This window comes from Nothoprocta perdicaria, unplaced genomic scaffold (assembly GCF_003342845.1).
Source record: "Nothoprocta perdicaria isolate Ctin4 unplaced genomic scaffold, notPer1 scaffold_4, whole genome shotgun sequence".
NCBI lineage: Eukaryota > Metazoa > Chordata > Aves > Tinamiformes > Tinamidae > Nothoprocta > Nothoprocta perdicaria.
This window is the reverse complement of record NW_020455643.1, coordinates 10,018,281-10,042,321: the sequence shown is the minus strand read 5'-3', so window position 1 is coordinate 10,042,321 and position 24,041 is coordinate 10,018,281. Positions and strand designations below refer to the sequence as shown.

Genomic DNA, 24,041 nt, shown 5'->3' with positions numbered 1-24,041 from the left:
CCAAAAGTCAGAAACAAAGTCTTTTGAGACATCAGGAGCACAAGAGAGGCTAGATGCACACTTGATCTTTAGCCAATAGTCCTTCCCTTCTGCTCTCAGACCTTTATCTAGTAGGACATAAACACTGTGTGGCAAGAGGGTCCATAACATTTATAGCTGTTACCAGCATATTTAATGCTCTGTATGTATTTCTATTGACCACAGAGCATGCCTGGAATGGCACGAGACCACTTGTTCCATTTTGCAGCACGGGTGGCAGGAGAAAAGTTGTTGACAACTAAAAGTTAACCAAACATTTATTTTTAGAGCCTAAGTCCAACGTTGAAGTGTCTGGACTCCTAACTACCCATTTCTCTGACATTAAGCCGAGCTACCACACGAGAAAATTGCTAGAATGATAGTATTTCCAGGGCATACTGAGTCACTGTCCAACATCTAAAATGGGCAATAAAATAATTTCTCAGAAACTGTCAACACAGTGGGAGGCAAAGTTTGTAGGAACTCAGAAGAAAAATTCAGATTTCTACTTTAAAACATTCCCCTCAGCATTAAACACATTTTTAAAAGAAACTTTCTAGATGAAAAAAAAAAAAAATCAAGACCCATGGGACTGATTTCAGAACATTATCTTGTATTTCCAACAGTTATTAAGCAACACTAGCAAAATGATATTGGTGGCAACCAGGGAGCTGCATACCTGACTATCTGAGAAAGACTGTTTAAGTCAGAAACACGTATTTGTTAGCTTTGATCTGATCCACTCTAGCAATCCTGTGGTCCTCACTTGACTGCTCTTTTTGTTCGCTCTCATGAGAGAGAGACATGTTCATCAACCTTGTCCCCGACAGAGCAGAAATGCAGCACCCAAGCCAGACCACTTAGGCCTGCACCATCCATGGACCATAGGCYGTGGTCGATGTTCATGCAGAAGAAATGGAAAGCCCTCAGGACAGGAGTTTTCCACCTCTCGTAACCTGCATACCTCTGCTTTTTACTTTTTCCCCCTTCCTCTTGGAACAGCAGGCCCTCATATAACAAATTTACACGTTCACAGGTAGCAGAGTACRGCTCAGAAGTAATTTGAAGATCTTAGGGATGTGCAAGATGAAAGCCACTTATCTACTGTACAGGTATGCAATAGTTGTCCTCAGATATAGCTATCTATGSTCCCATAGTTAATGCTTAACTCAAAATTGGTAGCAGAAGGTTTTATGAGGGTTTATCGCCACGTATCCTTTGTATCCTTTTAAAAGTAAAAATAGATGTTCTCAAACAATATAAACCTCCATTCCACAGGTCTCTTTCTCTGGGTGTTACCTAGGAGCAGGGAGTTCCAAAAGCTGAATTAAAAAAAAAAAAAAAAAAAAAAAAAAAAAAAAGAATTAATTGGAGGAAGATTCACTCTGTGTGGCGAGGCAGAGGTTGAACATATTCTCTCTTACTGCAGGAAGTCTCGTGCCTCGCTGGAGACAGGAGATGGAGTGGGAGAATCCCACCCTGGCACTGCTTTCCTCCTGCCAGCAACCCGGGTCTTCAAGAGGGCCAATTCAGCTGCAATTCTGCTTCATCGGCGACAGGGACTCCAGCACAAACCCCATCTCATCTGCCCGACGCGCTCGGGATGCCCTCACTAACGTTCATTTAAAACTATAAACAAACAGAGATTACCAACCTGTGGGTGAAGAATTTCATTTTATCTGAGATGCCTGCCCCCTTCCCTGCTTTCCTCTCCCCTTTAAGTTGATGCCACCTTGATTTAAAAAAAAAAAAAAAGGTATTTTTGAATGCATTTTCCATCTTTTAACTAACAAATAGGAGGGGGGGGAGAAAAAAAAGTTAATTCTGCCAGCAGCCTGCTGTGATATAAATAAAAATAATAGGTACATTCACAGATTTTGAACTTTTTACAGCCACTGCTGCAAAAAGCAATTTTAATTTATAACCACGGAGTCTTGCAAAACATATAACGAAGACATAATAAAATGGAATGTTTATCCTGTGGCTCCCATTAGACCTCTTCCGTTCGATGGTTGTAACTAATGACTTGTTTTTCCACTTTTGTATTGGAAGCCTTATTATTGGGCTGCACAGAGCATACCTCCTTTGATTGCCCTAGCAATGCCTGCACCTCTCGCTGAAGCCTGCAATTAGATGCTTATGAAATAATATTAAAAAGCTGCATAATCTTGTCTGTGGTCAGAATTTTAAAAAAAGAAAAAAAGAAAAAAAAAGCCAGCAACAAACCAGCCCTGTTTGTATAATATTATACTGAGTACAATAGACTAATGTTCACTCCAGTGCATGTGTCCTTTTGACTAACCACTTCTATCTGACAACCTTTTTTTGGCAACAGAACACATTGTACTTTTTGGATAATTGACTGTGGAATATAATGTTGTTTATTCAAAAGCAGGTCACACAGAACCGAGCTTCTTGTTGTCTTTATCCTTCTATCTTTCTTATCTTCTAGATGTTTAGATTTATGTTGATTTTTTAATTACACATATGGCTTTAATTGCTGCGCTGCATTTATTCACCAGAAGGTGACCTGATGGTGAAAGGGTTGAGAAAAGGGGGTGGGGAGCAGCACTCAGATTTGAAAAGTATATTTGGAGATATTTATCTGCGAGCAATCTGAAATGAAACAAACACAAGCACATGCACCATTTCCATCATCTCTGATACCTGCAGAGCAAGGTTTGCCTCAACTTAAAATTTGGTAGTTTCTCTAAACCTGGCATCTGCTAGAAAGAACCAACTACCACTTGCCCAATGATCTGGAAATACAACTGGAATTTCAGAAACACAGTCAATCTCTATTAAAGCCCAGGTACCAAASAGTGGCAAAAGTCCCAGTTTTAAGCTTAAACCTCGGGGGCCAAGCACCATCAGGGTGAAAGATATGCAAGCAGGTGGAAGTAGTCATGTGAAGACCTGCATTGGGCTAAATGCAATTTGGGAAGTGGCGTGACTTTTATTCAAATATTCAGACGGCAGCGCAAGAATTCATGTGTTTCTAAAGCACGTCTCAGGATGGAGCCTGGGGGAAAAAAGTTGTAAATAAGTGTTGCTTAATACAAGAGAGAAAGGTCTTCTGTAATGATTAAAGTGGTGCTGCAGAGGAGACAGAAGAGCTTTCTTCTAACACAAGCYGGAGAGGGAGGTGCTGTGATTGCACCCATGCCAGGAGCACCAGGCCAGGGGACCACAATTGTCACCTATGACTTCAAATTTGTGAGGTGCTCACCAAACTTGGYTTTGCAGGAGCACAAATGTTGCAGGGCACTTGCCCACAGGAGGTTTCTCCTACAGTCTCACTCAGGTTGAAAAATAAACCCTGCTGAGCTTAATGGCAACTGCCTGGGAGGAATCCATCAGTGGCAAGCGGGAGCTTTCTTGGTCACTTACTCATTTCTTTCCCCTGGAAAAGCCGTGAGTTTTCACTCTCAGCAATAGCTAAAAAGGAGGTRATTCACTTCATGAATGCTCAGCTCCCCTAAAGCTATAATTCAAAAAAAAAAGGTATTTCAGGTATTGATAAAATACAGTCTAAGTAAGAAGCAGCAGCAAGAAAATGACATTGCTAACGTGCTCTATCATACCCCAGGTGCAGCTCCATTYTACCGTTCACTTGAAGACATTGCCAATTTGCGTGAGGAACTTTTGTTTGTTTGCTTATAAAAAGCATTTTTTTTTGTTTGTTTTTTGAAGGGGGTAGAACAAAGAGAACAGCAGCACTGACAGCAATAAGAATTCATCTGTCTGTGCTGGTGCTAAACCACGCGGTGGAAAATCCTTGCTAATGCCAGACTGATCAGTGAACGCGCAGCATCTCCGCTCTTCTAATTTGTTTTATGTAGCTGCCTTAAGACAGCACATTTCAATCTGGCCTATTTTGAGGATCCATGTAAAACTAAGTCAGTGCTCTATTAGTGGGGATAAAGAGGCATATGAATGCTACTCCGTTACGAGCAAGACACAGTTTATCTGATATTTTTCAGGCAGACAGAATACACTGTGTCTGGAACAAAGCAGAAAATGTGACTGGAAAGTTTAGAGCCCTTAAATTAATTCCCTAGACAAAAAGTTGAGGCACCAAATTCATAATATCATGTTATGTAACTTGTACTGGAGCCAGGCAGCTACTAAGTGAAACAGTATGAGTTATAAAAACAAAATATTATTATGAAAACAATTTTACAACTTTATAATTCACTATTATTTTCATTTAGGAAAAAACTGTCAGTATAATTGCAGATGCTGTTTGCCTTGCAGGAGTTCTTCCAGCTGGTGATGGGAAACCTCTTCTTCTTTTTTCTTTTTAAAGGCTGCTATTTCATTTAATATATTGCTTTCCTTTATAGTTATCCAGAGGTAAATCTTAACAGGAGGCCCATTATGTGGGGGCCTAAGTGAGTTTAGTATCAGAACATTTATGAACAGTAAATATAACTATATATTCTCAATTATTTCATGGCATTGCTCTTAGAGGGAAATCACTACAGCAGCATCCAGTATAGACTGCTGCTTATTCTTCATGACTGTGCATCTGTTTTAAAAGCGATGCYGCAGCACTCTCACTGTGAACCACCAACTCCACTTGGTTGCTCACAGGCCTAAGTGGGACACTCCRGATCCCTCCGCAGGCACGACTGCCAATGCACAGCGCCCTACCCAAAGCTGCTGCTTTAGGACCAATCCATGAGCACATACCACTGAGAACTGGATCAAGACCACAAATACACTGCAAGGAGGGAAATCAGGTCAACAAGTCATGCCTGGGTGTTTACCCAAATGTGGGCCAATCCTCTCCAGACAAGACCAAGAAACCACATCACCCAGAGCACTGTATCAAGGGGGCCTTTCCTTGTTTCAACACCAGGTCTAAAGTCTGCTGTATCTCACACCAGAAAGGCAGCCAGAGCCCTTCTCGACCCAGACCCCAGACCACCCAGCAACTCCCGGACTGCTCTGTCCCTCCAAATCTCTAACTGGTTCAGTGACAAACCTTGGGCAGGTTTAGAAGCATCTACCGAGTTTTGTTGTGATAAACTTCACAGTAACTCAGAGAATACAGCCCCAGATTCAAAATCGTTGTCTGTTAGACCTCAATATGATCCATCAGAGTAGCAACTTGGTTATCAAGAGTTAAATGGCACAGAAAAAGAGCTCTTAATTAACTTTAAGGCTGCCCCATGCCTTATCATGTATGGAGGCATTGTCCTCAGCTTATTTTAAGAAGGAGCCAGAAAGAACATCCAGGTATTATACCAAAAGCCTCTTTTTCTCAATTATTCCTCTTATATTACTAACCCATTGTGGCTGACTAATGACTAAAACTGCAAAAGCTGCATCCTGAAGCTGTAAATTTAAGTTGCTTTCTTGGTGTATGCTGACCTGACTTACTCCTATAACTGCAGGCTCCCTATTATCTTTAACTCTTAAGGTAATTGTTTGGTAACTTGCTGTTTCTCTATTTCAGGAAAGCAGCTCCAGTGTACGATTCCTTGGAGACAAACTCGATGAATTCCTGCGTCAGCAGCTGGTTCCTGCTAATAAATGGTGTGCTTAATAATAAAAAATTAAGTATCGAGAACAAAACATAAAGGTTTGAAACGAGAATGTTAAACACATTTTGAAATTGTTTTCAGTTCCTTCAAAATTTTACGGTATAGAATGGCCTGCACCAGGTCACAGAATCACAGAGGTTGAAAGGGACCTCTGGAAATCTTGTCCAACCCTCCTGCTCAAGCTGGGTCACCTACAGCGTGTTTCCAAGGATCGTGTCCAGACGGCTTTTGAATATCTCCACGAGAGGAGGCTCAAAGGTCCCTGCAGGAAGGACAACCACTCTGAAAACACTTCTTGGCACTTCGGCCAACACCTTTTCACCTGAGAGTCCCAGAAAAATCACCAAGATTTCGATGCAGATATTCACAGACACGAATATACTACTATTCTCAGTGCCATAGCTCCCCACAAAGTCCTAACTCTGAGCCTCTCAGTGTTAGACACCACTGCCTTCTTCCCCTCCTTCTCGTTTTAATAGAAGCAACAGCATTAAATTAAATACACCCAGAAGCAATGACAGAGTCAGCCGCTGATATATAGCTAGTGCTGGTTAGAACTCAGAATTACTATTTTGTGAGGAATGTCAACATTTTGACATTTGTTGCTACTCTTGGGGGTAAGAAGGAACTGCATATTCATGTGGAAATTCTGAAATGTCATACTGAAATCATGAATTCCATTATGAAATTCTGAATCCTATATTACATATTTTATTTCAGCATTGTAAAGTATGGGCAGCCTCTATCTCACACTGAGAGAAACCAAACTTAAGTCACTATTTTATGCTGCCTCCGAGTCCCATCCAGTGGAAATTTTCAGTACGTGATTTTTAGGGAGAAGACAATTCAGGGGCAGGTGGGCAGTGCTACAATAAGCTGCTTGCCTTTCTGCAAAAGCAAAAAGCCGAGGTAGGAAAGAATATATCCCTGTGACAGCAGGAGGGAATCGGGCAAAACTGCACTTATTCATCTGCAGAGAACAAAAAAATCCTAGTCACTAGATTAACAGCAAACAGCAAGAGCATTAGTCTCAGCTCAAACCTACGTGCCGGAGGTACTTATTTTATGTGAGTGATGGCAGACTGTAAAAATTATTAAACCGGTACAAGAGAAGTGCATCAGTCATAGCAAAGGACGCTGGCGAGCAGATGTTTCTCAGGCAAAGATGAAACTTCCAAGCGAACGTCTCCATCGCAGGTATTAAATCAGTGGAAAAACTGACAAAAGCTGTCTGAAATGAGAAAACAGCAAGTCGTCACGGTCCCCTTTTGGGCCCTGCAGGTTTCAGGAGCCTGCGTCAGTGCCGGCAGCCGCTGCAGCCGCGCGGGGAGGACGCGGCCGGCGAGCGCCGCTCAGCGCGGGCGGCACCATCAGCCCCACCAGGCCCAAAGCCTGCGGGGCCTCATTCATTCCCACCTGCCTCCACACTGGATTTCCAAGGCGCTCACCGAAGCTGTGCTTTGCAGGGCTCGATGTGTGTAGTTTGGGGTAAGGGGTATCGTGGCCGGCGCACGCTAAGCACAGTCGGGGCCCGGGCACATTTGTGCCACCTGAGAGAGGAAGCCGGCACTGAACAGGCACGGCTGTCACAGGGATGCTGCTCCCTTACTCCTGCCAGCAGATCTGCGATGGAGGAACACAGATTTGGATGCTATCCTAAATCAGCTTTACAAGACGCTTTCTTCCCCGCCGCAACCTGGTAGATTGATCTCAAGAGGTGATGTTTTTCACGAGATTTCCATTACTGCGGAGCAAAACCACAAGTTTGTCTCCGGTGATGTCAGCTGCACCCAGTCCACATGCAGAAAAACATGCTGGTCTCTTTGGGAGGGAAAGTGGGCCTACAGCCCCATGAATAGATTCAGAGAGAGGAAAGGGAAGTCACTGAATCTGAGGTCTAGGCAGGACAACTCGGAGTGTCTACAATGGCCACCCTTCAAACAAGTCAAGAATAACATGAGCTGCCTGAAACTTTGCGGAATTTTCTGCCTTTCACCAAAGCCATGGTATTCATAAGACCTGGGCATAAAAACATATCCCAAAAACTCAAAGTACCCACTACCAAAACCAAACATAGCTCTCTCATGGCACTCCTGAACCAAAGGGTTTAAATTAGTTAAAAAATAAAAGTTGTCCACATCTGAAACCGAGGGTAACAGAGCCCTGGAACAGGCTGCCCAGGGAGGTTGTGGAGTCTCCTTCTCTGGAGGTCTTCCAAACCCACCTGGATGCCACCCTGTGTCCCATGCTCTAGRTGCCCCTGCTGCAGCACGGCGGTTAGACTAGATCATCTCTAGAGGTCCCTTCCAACCTTAAACATTCTGTGATTCTGTGAAAAAGATTTGCTGTGATTTAGAGCTACAAGAACTTGCCAAGGGTATTATTTGGTGTCTCACTTGGTTTAGTACAGAAACATTAGGTGTTGGGTGGTGGTGGGACTTTTTTGAATTCTGTTTTGGCCACAGGGCAGAATTGCTAGAATTCTCTGTGTTGGAAACTGGCCATGCTATTTGAGTTTTCTAATGCAGACATGATGGTGCCAAAAATCACCATACCTACCATACCTAAATGAGTCACTCTAGTCTTGTGCTCTCTGGCCTTTGGCAGGGCAGAATTTAAGAGGAAGATTTCAGACTTTGGCTTAGACAGAGGCCACAGCAGGACTGGCAAAAAGCACGAGAGCAGCAGGTCCCGTCACATGTTTCTGTGATGGTCTCATGACAGCTCCCCTGCTGCTTACAGAGATCCCCACTACCTACGAGACAGAGGAGAAGCAACTGAGCTTTTTGGCCAGGAATGCCCTTGAAGCACAGGAGGGTTTAAAACAAGGACAYGCACCTCTGCTCACTCATTTCTTAGCTAGGATTGGGCATTAATGCTAAACGGAGTGCATACATACAGAGGTTTCATACAGAGGTTTCACACGCATGGCTTTCACTTCCATAACTGGCCTAGGGACAGAATTCAACACACAGTTGTGAGTGAGTAAAACTCATTGTTCTCGGTGGGCTTTAAGAATCAGTACAGCTTATTTTCTGTTCCCATACCAATCCAGATTTATGTTGGATCAGCAGCAACTTCAGCACGATTAGTAGATCGCAAAACACAAAACCACGGCACCATGAACCTCTTCCTAACTAGAATGTGAAATATAATAAACCATTTTTCACCCCGTAAAAATCCTGAACAATCTGAAAATTTTCAACCCATTCTTACTGTGATGGACCATGGTGTGTATTAGGAAAAGCGCCATGAGTTTCTACTCTGGAATTAATTCATTAGTACATCCTTAACGTTCTGCACACCAGCTGCATTTAAAATTAGCAAACAATCCACTTGTCTGAATGAAGCTTGGAAATTATTTTACATTCCAACATCATTCCCTTGCAAGAAGAAAAATTCCTAAAGGTCTTTTATTTTAAGAGCTACTTATTAATGCTTGCTTCTTAGCCTGGCTTCTTAATCGTTTTCCTAAACAGAAAGGCCTCAAATCAACCTTGAAAAGACAAAATGCAATAAAATGCAAAAGTCAGGCATGTGCTTTAAAATCTGTTAAAATTCACGTTGTAGCCAACAAATGAAATAACAGCAACAAATCTCCTCAACAAGATCCCAGTTCTAACACAACATTCTTTTTTCTTTCAGTTATATTAAACCATTCAAAACTGTTGATTCTTATGAATGAGTTAGCCTGCAAAGGAAGAGGACAACATACAGGAAAACCAAACAGTGATTTATTTTATTTTTTTTTTTTGCTATCAAAACATTAATGTTTCATTAATGGGCATTTCCTGGTAGTCTCTAAGATCACCTTCAATTTTTCATCAGTTGAACTATATTTGTTACAGAGAAGCAAGAAACAGAGTCTGCCATTAATATTCCAGAAAATTATAAGCGCAAAGATGAGATGGGATAATAAGCTAAATATTTAGCAGGCTAGAAGAGAATGTAAGCTCGGAAGGAATTTAACATCTATCAGATAGGAGTCAGCTTTGCAGGAAAACTGAAAAAAAAATAAAGTACTTCTATATATGTTCTTGCAAATACCACACAAACACACATATGCATGCATACATACATGAAACCCTAAACTTGAGCTAAACTGTTATATCCCTTCAGCTTTGTAATGCAAATGAGACCAACAGGCTTGTGCTGTTTGTGGTTTAAGATGATTTGCGTTTCCATAGAGATACTGACTGCACTGAAGTTTTTAAATTTTATATCTATACATAACTCCACTTGCATTCACAAAAGTCTAAATATCTGCTTGGTGTACAGCAACATTTCCTCACTCACTCCTCTAAACTGCACCAATTTACACCAGTTAAGGCTATGTGCAAATTCTGCAGCTTTCACTACTTCCTAATCTAAGTCATACCAAGCACCTGCGGAGCTGAGGGTTTGTTGGGCCTCTCCCAGCTCCTTGGTAAAGAAAAGAAAAAAAAACCAAAAAGCAGTTTATTAGCTCATGTTGCCAGCAGATATTATTTCAAGGCTTTTTTTTTTTTTTTTTTTTTTAATTTGCTTTTACTATACTGCCTAAAGAAATCCCGAATATCTTTGTTGTCGACATTTCCCACTCCCAGAACATCTAGAACTCAGGGAAAACCGCCTCTATGCTTCTAGTGAAGGAAACAGCAAGAGGGGAGACCTTTTGTTACGTGTCAGAAATTTTTACCATCTCTCTGTCAACACCAAGAGCTAGCGAGCARCTCTGTGTCGAGGCAGCCCAGGGCAGCAATGGGCACCTCCTCGCCCAGGCTTGGCCATCGTCAACCTCCACTGCTGCCAAAGCCAGACCTGGCAACAGCCACGGTCCTCTAGAAGGATCCCACCAAGTCCCTGAACTGTCCCGAAGTGCATTAGAGATGGCCGTGAGCAAAGGGATGGATGGTGCCTTATGCCCAGCCATGCAGACTAGATGGACTTCCCAGGACAAGGAGAGCCTAAGCTGAGGAGGTCTGGATACCTGTTTGAGTGAACGGACACCACCCACCACACCACCTTATTGTCACTTGAGAGGAAAATCAAACAGCCCACAGAACTGTGTGGGAACTCATTTCCATGTGGTTTCAAGCGATAAGTGATTTTTAAACAGTGAAACACAAGAGGTCAACCTCCGGAATTGCTTTGAACCACAATCAAAAACAGTGTGCTCGGTATCTCCGATCTGAATAAGAGGAACATTTTTTCTGGTGACTCAAGAAAAGGTCCATAAACATATACAGAAGTTTACACGCAATCTCTTTTTTGATCTTGGGAGAACCCGGAAGGAAAGATCGAAGTGTAATAATTCCATATAAATATATAGTCAACAAACTTATCATGTAACTGCTTGTCACGGGGATGTAAACTTCCTCCTGCCCTGCAGCGTGAATTCCAGTAGTAACACCAAGTCTCTGCAAACGAGACGGTCTCTCCTTTTGAGGCTGATGAGATTCCTAAGACCCCAAAAACTCTATTTTCAAGTYAGATGAGAGTTCCCTATTTTCAGCTTTTAAGAAGTGTGTGGATAGAGAACACTGGGCAAAACCATTGTCTGTATTCCTCACAGCTTTTCTCTTGTTTTGAAATGAAGATGTGGTTTACAGTCTCGTCAGCTCCCCGAGTCAAACTTTACACAATGGAAAAGCCAACTAACTCCATTTCAAAATCTTGGCCTTCCTCCTGAGAGCTGGCCTGTACCATGTTCAGAGCCAGGCCCGCACTTGCCTCACATTCATACTGCTTGCACTCAACTTTACATTTATATTATGGACTTTGAAGAAGTGTGGGACATGGAAGTGCCAGGAAGGGGAGGCAAGAACATGAGCCCCCATGACCCAAACCAGCTCTTAAGTGGAATACTTGTGCTCCGAGCACTCGATCCTTCACTAGTGACTGTAGGGAGAAATCTCAGTAGGTGTCACAGAACAGATGGCTGGTGCACACACAAGCCATGCTGTCTCCTCAAGCCTTGCAAAGCTGCATGGACCTCTGCATCTGAGCTGCAGCCGTCTGGCAGCTCCAGATGCCYGGGGCACACACAGCACTGCTCCCACTGGCACAGTACACCCCCTTGCCACGTTTTAGCAAGGGTCCCAGACCACTTTATGCTAACAGAGATGAACGCTTAGCTTCTCTCAGGCAAGCTCACAAGTATCTGCATCTCCTACCTTGTGCAGAGCAGGTGGCTGCGGAGCCAACACGGGGTCAGTGATGTAGGTCTTCTTGGGGCCAGGCGGCTGGTAGAGGGCAGGAGGAGGCTGGCCCATGCTGTTGCCGGCGGCATAGGCTGCCTCGGGCTTCCAGGTGTTCTGGGGCCCGTAGGGTGGCTCCGAGCCGTTCCTCCCGCCGTAGCCCCCRTAGTAGGGCTCCTGGTAGCGGCCCGGGGGCGCGTAGCCATAGCCGGGCTCCGCGGGCCGTGCGCCGTAGCCGTAGTCGGGCGCGCGGGGCTGCGCGGGGACGTAGTGCGGCGCGGCGGGCGGCTGGCGCGCGGTGCCGTACGCCTGGCTCGGCCCCGGGCCGCCRTACGGGCCGGGCTGCGGCCCCGGCGGCTGGTAGTGAGGGCTGGGCTGGGCCGTCTTCACCTGCACGTTGAAGGCCGGGCGGCTGGGAGTGGAAGCGGTGGTGTACGAGGCGGGAACCGGCTGCGGCTTCAGGGTGCCGATGGGAGTCACCGGGATGGGAGCCGGCTGCCCGGGGCCCTTGGCCGTGGATTTCTTGGTGGCGGTGAGGGGAGGCTGGTTGGGAATAGTCATCCTCTTGTGGCTGGTGACAGGCGTTGACACTGACGGAGTGGTGGCAGGGATGCTGCTCGTGGTCCCCGAGCCCTAGGGAGCAAGCAGAGGAGAGAGGCCTTGAGTAGGAACCAGTCCTATGTCAGAACATGCAACTCAGGGTTAAATGGAAGCGGGATTTTATAGCAACATCTGCACAGCAACTCAAAGTGCTTAGGGAAGCAGGAATGTACCTGAGACCAGATTATAAAATGGTAATAGCAACCTTTTCCTGCTCTGACAGAACAGGGACAACACTACTGCAGCCGAACAGAACTGCCACGCACGGTATTTCATCTTTCCTTAGGATTATTTTTTTCTCCTTTGCCTTAAAACAAACAAATAGAAAAGTGATAAACATGAAGAAAAAAAAAGGGGGGGAAGGGGAGAACTCACTGGAGAATAGCTAAGAGGGAAACCCATGCACAAAGTCCGGAAAGATCCCTGTGAAAACAAGAGCATTTTGAAAGAGGGAAAATGAGATTAGAGTCTCAAATGGAGATGTGAAATTCCCTGGGTCCCTAGAGGGCTCATACAGTACTGCCCCCTCCGACACGGAAGCCGCTTTAAAAGCACAAGAGGCCAAAAAGAAATGGGGGGGAATGGCCTGCTGACTAGTATGACTCGTATCCAAGACATAAGCATAAACTTCAATCAAAACAAATTACAGAGGCTTCCCTTTGCCTGGCTCTGCTCTTAAGCGCTGCTGGTAGAAAATCCGGARTGACCCCAACAAAGGCAAATGTTGCACATCACTTGCGAAAGGGCAGAAAGGAGGCCAAGATTCCCGAGTGCCTCAGAAGTCACGGTCCCTGCGCGTGGCCACGGAACCGGCTCCAGCACCCGGGCRGCAGCAGCAGCGCTCAGGGAGCCGAGCAGCGGCTTCAGAGCAAGCGCTGCCACTTCCCGGCCTTGGGGGCCGAATAAATGCTTAATGTGCGTTTAATGACACTGTGACACCATCCTAAAAGGGATCCTACACCCTTCCATATAAAGCACTTGCCTTCCTTGCCACTTATTTAACTCTAATGTCCAAAAACTCTAGTGTGAAAGGACATTTTTGTTAGCTAAGTAACATCTGAAACAGCCAGTGGTRTGAACCAGTTTCCGAAGAACATTGAAGATCACCATTAAGTCTTTTTTGGCAAATCACAGAGGAACAAACTGGAATTTCTGGAGTTTAGAATCAGGTATAACCTCTYGCCTCTTTTAATATTCCTTTATCTTAAAGGCATACCTGAATTTCATACTTTCCTATGCAGAAAAGCATTACCTGCAGACATGCAATTTGACCCCATCTCTTTGCTGCTGTATCTTAACATGATGGCCAGAGGAGGTTACGTCTCACAGATGCTTTTGGCACTGGGCTCGATCACAGCTGAGTTCACTGACGCCTGAAGTCAGACGAGCCCAGCTCTTACTGATGGTTGCGTGCAACCTAAGGCAGGTACCTCCTTTCCTCGAGTGACTGGTCTTGTGCGTATCCCAGGAGCTCCTGCTTTATTCAGTGCCCTCACCTCCACCTTCTGGCTCCATCATCTTCTTGCTGGGACCACGGGACAGCAAGGAAGGCAAAGAGGGCATGTCAGGGCAGCCTGYGTGCAACCTCTGCACAGGCCAGAGAAATCCTCTGCCTGGTCAGCAGGTGGCAGCAATAAATTGCTACCAAACTAACCCAGGCAGGCTGTGGAATGGGGGGTTGTAGCCACRCATCTCCTTGGCCCTCCCAAGGTACTGAGTTCAGCATCCAAAGTGGCAGAAAGGCTGATCCACCCCCTCCAATTGACAACTGCTGCACATCCAGAAGGAGACATAAGAGCAAGTCAGTCAACCCAACCATGGCCCTCAGACAAGTCTACCAAAGGAGCAAGGAAACACTGCTGCGCAGTTAGTAGATTCACTCTGGTGCTATGTGCAAAGAACCTCTTGCTGATACGCTGGTAAGAACTTGTTCCTGCAATCACACCTCCAGGGCAAATGTCCCAGGACAAGGCAGTATGAATGAACACGTTAAAAGGCAAATAAAGAGCATCAATTAGTTTCTGCAGTTGTAAAAGGCACACAGGCAGAGGTGGGGAATAACAAGGCAACAAGCTTCTGATGGAGGAAAAACACATCTGAATGCATTTCAGCTTTCCAAAAAGATCCATGGCAAGACAAAGGCAGACCAAGGAGATTCAGAAATTAAGAACAAGAAAGAGCTGAAGTTATCCTTAAAGGATAGAGACAGGTTAAGAGTCTGGAGCCCTCCATTAACAGGGCTGACTTCTGTATTTCTGATGTACCCCACAGGGAACAGACGTTCCTCTGATCCTGCATCAGAGCACAAGTGCACCAGCGCCCCTTACAAGCAAGGAACTTTGCTTGCCATGGGAATCYTTCTTCCATGTCAGCTTGGCATTTACACCCATGAGTGCTAGAAACCCTCACATTTCCCCACCTATTTTGCTCTTGTAAATGATGGCTGTTTTGTCCACTTACTGTAATGGGATGAAAGGTCTGCAACTCAGCACTGCATAATTACCACCAGGAAAGCTTTTATTTTATTTTCCATGGGAAGAGGGAGAAGGTAAATAATGTTTAAATGACAACTGCCTGGAGGGGAAGCGGTGTGGAAAGACCAAAACACTAGAAAATGAGTCCTGTTCATTATCACATCTTCTGTTTCTGAGCACAGGCCCTGGAAGCAGATGACGACAGACCGCGGGGAAAGCTCTTGCGATAGACGTTTGCAGCACCACAAGAACCAGGGCGTTTAACCTTTCACACAAACAGCCAGATAACACTACATTACACTTAATGTGCCGATGACAGCCTCTGCAAGGAGCGGAATACACCTTAGGAACAAACAGTAGCCTCTGCCTGCAAAAACTTGCTACCTAATGGCACGCTTCTGAAATTCCCTGAGTAGCTCCCACCTTCAGCACTCCAAAGAGGATGAAGTATCCTGGAGATTTAGGAAGGGAAGTCTGGGCTGGAGACCTTGCTGTGCCACCAGCCAAAGCTTGAGCTAGCAAGTGAGGGCTGCACTGTGGCACTCAAACCACAGCGTGCCTTGAGGAGGAGGAAGTTTGCATCAGTAGGAGTCCCCAGAGGCACCCGGGGTGACTCATTCTGGAGTCCTCTGAGGGTGCTGGGGAAGCGGGTGATGAAGGCCAGGGCTGGGGCAGGAGGAGGTTTTAACGCTAGTTAACGTGGTGCAGCAGGGAAACGGGACATTCATCTAGTGCCACTGGGACACTGATGATTTCTGGGGACACTAAAAGGAGCCCTGGCCATAGCTTCTGTGCACAGGCGCAGGAGAAGTTATCTCCATAAATCCCCTGCCCTTTCACTTGGGAGAAGGAGATGGCCAYAATCCAAACTTCTGTATGCCCAGCCATGCATTCAAATATCACCTTACTCTTGGATTAAGGGATGATTTTATAAACACACATGAGCTATGGATAGTTTAAGATGCCAGCTCTAAGAACAGACATGTACAGAAGACAGATGAGAAAAAGGAACTTGGATATCATGTTTAAACAGATGTTTAGAAAGCACTAGGAGGATAGGAAGGACAGATGAGGCTATAAAGATGCCAGGTGGATGGAGAAGGAGTAATGAACTGGCTAATGAACTAGTTGAGAAGAGATACCTATATCACAGAGTAAAGTCCCAAGAAAATGGATGATTGTCACAAATGTTTCATCCAAAAGAACCCATCAAATATCTACTAGCACAGTGAAGCAGACTCTTCCAGAAGTGCACCAAAGTGATGGCCTAGAACATGAAAATAAGAAGAAAGAAGAGAAAGAAAAAGACGACAGAGTGGATTCATGAGAGTTYGGGCATCCCTTCCCCTAGCAGCTCCTGGACAGCTCATTTCAAAACCCTATCACATTTGCAAGGGACTGTCACAGCCACRCACGCTCTCCGACATCCTAAGGGCTGCTTTCAAAGGAAGACAGTGTTTCCTCTGCTCACCATGCACTAGATGAAACCGTCTGACACACTTTGCAAGTGCAAATTAGAACCACGCTACTTACCATCAACCCCTTCCTGCAAACTCATATTTGTAAAGAGAGAGTAAACTAGAAACCCCAGGTGCTGATAACAGGGTTAAGAGAAACTAAAGCAGGAAGGAGTTAAATTCAGAACCTTGTGTACCGCAACCATTATAATTCTTTTTTTTTTTTTTAATGGGGAAAACACAAGAGCCGTATTTAAACACAGATGGAAGTACCTAAATGCACTGCCTCTTCTGCAAATGAATTATCCAGCAGTTCAAATAGAGGTGAACTAATACTGTCAAAATCGAGTTAAACTCAGTCAATGTATGAAGGGAAAAAAAAAAGAAAACACTTCTCCTAAAAAAAATGTTACCATGTGTTAAGGGGAATCATTTTGCTTGGTAACTGCTGCCCTATCTCCTTAATTGTAGTGAAAGTTTATATAAACATTTACAGGAGGTTCTTGTAGCAGCCACCACCATGGGAACTCTATGCTGTTGCAATGAAGGATTTGTGCTGCCCTACAGATCTGATTTTCAAACCTGTATCGAAAATCATCCTGGTGGGAAAACGCAAAATTTGGAGCATCTATATGATTATTCATGCTGTAAGAAATTATGCACATTTTAAATTAAATCCAATATATACCAGTAAGTCATATACTAGGTATTACAGATCCATGCTGATCTACAGAAATTAGCCTGTAGGTCTATGTGACTTGTCAGGGTTAAATATTTCCAAAAAGAGTACAGAATCAGTGCATTCTGCTTTGCAGGAACACGATTCTATGTGATCAGCTGGAACCCTTATAAAAAGGGCTTCATTCTCTTTTTATTTTGTGAATTTGTAGAGTATTTTCTATAGAATTCCTTCAGTTATTCAGTTTCACAGACGGGATCAAAAATGCCTACACAAAGTTTATCATATGCTATTCAATTCCCCAGGCATTTTTTCATAAAGGTACAGCTGAATAGCGTTAGCCTTTTAGCTGTCAAATTATCACATAAAGATACATGACTCCAGCTCAGTGGTTTTCAACCTTTACGCTCTGCAGCCCCAAAATGTTTTTGTCAGGAGACACGAGCTCCTTTACCGAGCTAATCTACTGCTAATAAACACAGTTTCTTTTTTGAGTTGCCTCTCACAGAATTCTTCTGAGTCACCTTAGGAGCGATGCGCAGACCCCCATGGTTTGCGGAGCAGAGGTTGAGAACCACCACTGTGTCTGGGGCTGCCTTTTTGAGCAGTTCAGTCTCAATTTGCTCCATTAGAGGAGCAAAACGACGCTTCCTCCTCGAGAAACATRGATGCAGCAACTCCTGGTAGGCTGAGCCTGGGATGTGGGGTTCCCAGGAGGTTGCCGGTGAGCAGAGCTCAGGGAGCATCTCTCCTACCTCAGTTGCTGCCTGCCGTAGATGTGTAAAGCTCCCTATGTCATCAGGAATGCACCTCCACAAGGTCATTTATTCCATTTTAATACTGAAGGCTAAAACAAGAAGGATGAATCATCAACTAGAGGAACCTCCTTCTCCCTACTGACTGCAGAAGAAGTATAGAGACAGCTAAGACAAGTCACCGAATATTCAGAGAGCACAAATTGGATGAAACAGACTCTGCAATAAGCAGATGTTTTTGACACAACGGTAAGAAGCACAGACATGCTTCCTGCATTCCGCTGCATTCCCCTTGGTGGGAAGGAAAGATTCAACTTTTCCTTCCAGTTCTATCAATCCCTGATTTCCTACTTACAGCTGAGACATCATGTGGGCATGGGATACGCACAGATCAGCAGCCACACACACTTTCCAGCTGTGTTTACTCAGGCTTCAGCTTGTTGGCCTGGTCTCCAGTAACTATCAAGATATCTGATTGGATTGCTCCTAGGCATTAAACCAAGAGAAGAAGGACAGAAATCTAATAAAGCGTCCCATCTCTGGATCTTAAATGAAGAAAATGCAATACAGATGACATGAAGTGTKACAACAACACAACAGCTTCTGAGCTTTGATCTGTTTTTCAGCTGCTACTAAAGGTGGAAAAGAAGTCAACATACTTGCTAACGTTTCTGTTCACAACCTCTTTGGTAGTCCCTGTGACAACTCAGCTTGAAGCACAACAGAGTATAGGGTACATGAAAGAGAAGGTGATAACCAGTTGACCTCCAATATTTTATCATGCAAAACAGCTTTTCAAAACTGACACGTGTGGTTATAAACACACTTTGGTTCATCTTTCAGTATAGGCGTCAAGTGTTTCAGCCAATCTGGGTTTCCACTTTCCAGCATTCCATTAATTCCAAGTGCTTGAGCACATCTGAAGGGCTCGGTCTCCAAAACACAACAGTGCTATGCCAGGCAACGACTTCGCTCATCCTTTTCGGTTTCGTGTTTACTTTTTTATTTGTTTACCCCAAAATGATCACTGTGATGAGCTTTTGTATTTATTTCCTTTCTGATGAGTGATCACCTAGTATTTATGAGAATGAYGACACACCAGAACAGCCTGAAAAGACGTGCAAAGGTAATTGACCTACATCTAGCCCCGGTGGTCAGTCAAGGGCCATAATGTTACCTTAATTTACTGAATGGCTAGTTATGATTAAACCTCCTATTTAGAAATTCTACTTGAACAGTTTGCATGAAGTAGCCACTTCATCTGCATGGACATATAATAGTAGCATGAGAAACACCTTTGTCAAAAAGCTACAGATGATGTCGGCCATGAGAAGCTATATGTTTTCTGAATTAATCTTGGGATAATCTCAGTAATTCCCCACTCTCATCACTGAAATGACAAATTTCAGCCAACCCAGACCTCAGGAACACGCAACGGCAGCCCCCTGCCCTGGCCGAATCTGTGGCTCACGGCCCAGTGACAAATTATGTAAAGAGCTGTGCACCACAGCCCTTGGGTTACCTCAAAATGCAGAATTCCTCAACACGGTCCCGTAACAGGAGACCACAAAAAGAGGAGAGCGGTACCATGGGGACAAAAGCCAGCACGTGCCTGGGACACAGGAACCTCTCCAAGGGTGGCCCCAGCACTGTCCAGCAACCTGGGCCTTTCCAATGGGCTTAACAATGCTCCTCCTTGCTTAACCCAGGCAAGAGGCTGCATTGTCTGACAAGGGGGAAAGCCCCCACCTCCCTATAAATAACAACTTTGGGTAAGCAAAGTATTTTTATGACTTTTGCTATTACTAAGCCAGTGAAGCTTGAAGTATCATAATTACAGCATCCACAGATTTAAAAATGTTTTTTTCTTTTCATAAATTGATATTTGTAATGGAAAAGGAGCTTAGAGGCACAGTAAATATGGTTATATTTATCATATAATAAATATGGCTGGAGAGTTATATATATATATGATACAGCTACGTCTGGATGCTGCAAAACAGATTATCAAAAATAGGCTAAAAAGGTATAATGGAAGATGCACAGTGAGGGGAAGGGTGTGAGTGACCAACAGGATGAACAGCATTTGTTCAYGAGTCTTCTGGAGAAGCCCTCTACAACTCGCATAGAAAAGTTATCATTTTCCAATCAGTGTGGGAAAAACAAATTTAAAAACTAGTCCAAAAACTCTACAAAAGGTTCTCATTTCCTACTTAATTGCTAAGGAGTTTTAGCGTGTTTATAGGCTATGCAAGCTTTCTTGCTTTATTAATTCTAGAGACCATTAGAAGAGCCTGCATATGTACACATAAAATAATATGAAATACATACGCAGTCAGACACGACAGGGTTTACTTTGCATTACTTGTTATTTGTTTACAATTCCTTTTATTTGTGGCATTGCTTGCATTTATAATCTATTTATCTTTTCAAATTCCGAAAGTCTCTTAAACCAGCTTTTAAAAATTATCCTACCACAGGGCATAACCATTTTCGAATGTTAGTATTGTCTTTTTATTTCCTGTGAAAACCAYGTGTTTTTAGTCTTCTCCTCCCCACATTTTGAAGCCTGCGTAGATAGTAGTGCAGAAGAGCAGAAGCCTCAGTGAACAATTCTGTGTTCATACAACATCTGCTTTCTTATGGTTCATTTGAGGTCCAGAACCCACCATCATCTGCCAATATTTTTAGTGGGCTACAAAATGATTTGAATTAGTAACTTGCGTGATTAGCAGAAGAAGRAAAAAAAGCCCTATAGAACCTCATCAAAAATAGTAACTTATCAATCCAAAAAAAATCGTAAGAGACTCRTAGATTATCACAGAGAGCTGATTCTGCTGTGGGATCCAATGGACACCTTCCCAAAAGGCTGACGAGCTCCAACAAGAGGTCAAATTTAACGGGTTTCCCAGATGGCTCCTTTTGCCAAGGAGAGGAATGTTCCCTCATTTATCTGTTTGCCCAGGCTATTGCTGCTACCCAAAATACCTTAGTATTTCCATAAYATCACAGATTCCAAGATAAGTCAGAAATATATCTGATTGGAAAGATTTCGTTTCACCTGCTTTTCTTTTTTTTAATATTATTATTATTACTATGCATGCATATAAATACACATACAGAAATATACAGAATTTACCTACTGAAACATGTCTAGTCAAAACACCAGGACAGTACTGTAAAAAGTCAGGAAAGTGAAAGAGACTATTAATTTATAGCACAAGAAAATTGCCATGTGTGAAACAGCAATACTAAAGTCAAAAGCAATACAGAAAGCTAGACAGAATATTTTAAAAATAAGATATTAACTCAGAATAATCACTATTTCTTCACTGTTTTCCTATTTTCAGAGAAGATTTAAATATATTCAGTATGTGGCTAATAAACTTACTTAAAAAACACATTACACTGATAAAAATATAGAATCTGAACTGGCATTTTCCATACTTAACATCATACCAATACCACTCAAAACGCCCATATAAAGCAATGTCAAATTCATTGCCTCACTAGGCTTGGTTCCGTTGTAAATGACATTGTAAATTAATCCAGTTTTCCTCAATACGCCTTGAGGACACAAAACCACAAATAGCCATTGTGAGTTTTAATATAAAAAACACCAAAAAAAAAGAAGAAAAATATCTCCCCTGTGTTTTTAACCAAAACAAGGGCTGTGTTTTTTAACGATTCATATTGCTGAATACTTTGTCCAAAAACACTGACTTTTTTCAAAGCAACATAACCCCATACCCTAGTTTAATACCAGACATTCTTACACACCTCGCTCCTCTCAGCTCAGTAGTCTGAGGAAAAAGGCTGTTAAACTTCATCAGMAACGACCTAATGAGCCMTATTAAGTTTTGATTTATAATTTTCCCCGCTTACGCTGTTCTTAGATCAAAATAATTTAAATAAATAATTAAATTTATCACAGCTAGGGCGAAGACCCAGAATATTCTTTAATAYCTGGGTCTGCCCAAGTTAAACTGGTGTCAAGCCAGAGACTGATCTCAGTTACACTCGTGCCAGCTCAAGCGAGGCTGTTGACTCCAATAGATTCACTTCAAACACACTGGCTGTGGCAGGGCAGGATTTGGCCAACTATTGCCTATGAATCCGGAGGGATTTTCCCCCCCACGATGGAGACATTGGAGGTTTCTGTGCAAGCTGGAGGGAATCTCCGCGAGGCAACCTCCTCTCGGTGAGGATCGTCTTCCTCTGCTTCAAAACGCCCACGTAAGGAGAACGCGTGCAATTAATACCGCGGTAAGCTGAACGAAAGCAAATGGAGTTGATAACCCGGGCTAAATATAGTCTGCGTTGGACTAAGGCTGCAGCACCTCTGAGAGGCCACTTGAGCGTGACGGCCTCGGCCGGGCGGCCTCGCAGCCCCGCTCTGCACCCTGACCTGGGCCCGAGCGAGGACCTAAACACGGGCTCGCGAATTCCGGACAGACACACGTACCCTCCTCTCTCTTCACGGCTTCCCTTGGATGTATAAATTCCCRTGGATGTATAAATACCTACTTGATGGCAACGGGGATTTGTAGCCTAACTGATTTTGACGTTTTTTCCCTTCAGAATTTGAAGCAGTGTCTTTCTAGCCCTGGGGTAGAAGCACTAAATGCTAAAATCTTTGGGATGAGGGAGTATTAATTTAGTCCTTCTGAGCAGCTTGGCTTCAGCAGTGCTCTAACAAGGGATCAACACTATCCAAAACTCAGCAGTGGACGCCCAAAAACTGCAAGGAATTTTGGATCCAAAACAAAGTTTCGTGGCTTTGATTCCTGTTTATTGCAGGTCAAATGAAGCTCCAGATTTGGAATCAAGAAGACCGAGGAGAATTCAGGTCTGGATCTCAGTTTAAGGTGGGATTAATGCATCCTTCATTCCCAGCCAGCACTGCATCTTTCTGGTGGTTCATTACATTTTTGTGTTTTAAGAAAAAATTATACACAGACCGAGCGTCCTGGCATCACAAGTCACTAATAAATCTCTTTTCCATAACAACCCACAAGAATTCACTGCAGGACCCAATTGTTAAAACACAAAGCAATGACCTTCTATAAGCTCTCAGAAACATAATTCGAGCCTTTGTGGACTCTCTGGATTCTCTAAATGAGTCACTGGCCTCTCAACGGAATTGTCAGAACTTAGGTTAAGCCAGGTTAATTCCCTCCCCGCTTTAATTTAGAAGTCCAGCTGCAGCACATGGCTTTCCAGTGAACAGACCTAACTGCAGAGCCCRTTCGCCCTGAACAAGAAACCCCACGGGGCTGACAGCTCACCTTTTCCTAGAAGCCATAGACAGCCACAGTATAGGAGGAAAAAAACGTGATTTCCAAAGCCTCATGTGACACGAAAAAACCCAACAGTCCACTTACAGTCCACAAAGCATCTTCTGTTGAAGGCCACAGGACAAGGTGGGAAGGACAAGGCGGCCCTTCTGCCCCCTCTCCTACCCAAGGCTACTTGGGAGGACCTTGATGCGTGGCAGGAGCCCAGCTCCACTGCAGTTAGGCTGCCCAAGCCAGGGACAGGAGCTTGGAGAGGTCCCCTCCTGCTTCATCTCATCCTCAGCCAGCACAAGCTCTGCACCACATAACGTTCTTCCTTACGGGATGAACTCTAGCCTGGAGGYAGCCCAAGCTTTTGCACCCTCACCCCATCCCTGCTGCAAGGTCATGTTAACACATCAGGACTTGGTACTTCACATCTGGTTTGTCCTCAGGAATGGGGAGAGTGATTAATAAAATCACTTCAGATTGTTCCACCGAATTTTTGTCTTGCACAAATTTGGCAAAACCTGGTAAAGATGCTTCAACTTTCACAGAATCATAGAATCCTTAAGGTTGGAAAGGACCTAGTCCAATCACTACATTCATCCTTCTAACATCACCACACCACTTCACTAAACCACTGAGGACCTGTCYGAGATGGAAAGGTATTAGCTCAGTTGGAATTAATTCCTTTTTCAATGGTAAAAGAAAACTCAGAAGCATTAWCAAAAAGAAATAAAGAAAGAAAGAGACTATTTCTCTTAGTACTACTGCAGACTAATATTTAATTGAGATCTAGGTCTTCATTAAAAATAAAAGTAGCTTTCAAGGTTGCAGAAGAAAAGCTTGCCACATGGTAACAGCTAAAAAGCCAGAGGGAAAACTAAAAGGAAACTTTTTTTTTTTTCTCTTCTTTTTCTCCCAAGACAAAATATAAGTCATTCTAAACTGATCCCCGATATTTTTAACAGTTGGAATCGACAGTGCTGAACTCAGCCCTATTTCTACTACATTTAGTTTAGTATCTATCAAAGTCCACAGGACTTTT

At 43.7% G+C, this 24,041-nt stretch overlaps 1 protein-coding gene across 1 annotated transcript in view; it reads right to left on the bottom strand.

Moving 5' to 3' along the window:
• Positions 1-24,041, bottom strand: part of LPP (LIM domain containing preferred translocation partner in lipoma) — a 201,495-nt gene that overhangs the window by 94,969 nt on the left and 82,485 nt on the right. Inside the window, exon 6 of the mRNA XM_026045353.1 lies at positions 11,726-12,382. Within this exon, the coding sequence (XP_025901138.1) occupies positions 11,726-12,382 (657 nt within the window). The remainder of the gene's footprint in view (positions 1-11,725; positions 12,383-24,041) is intronic.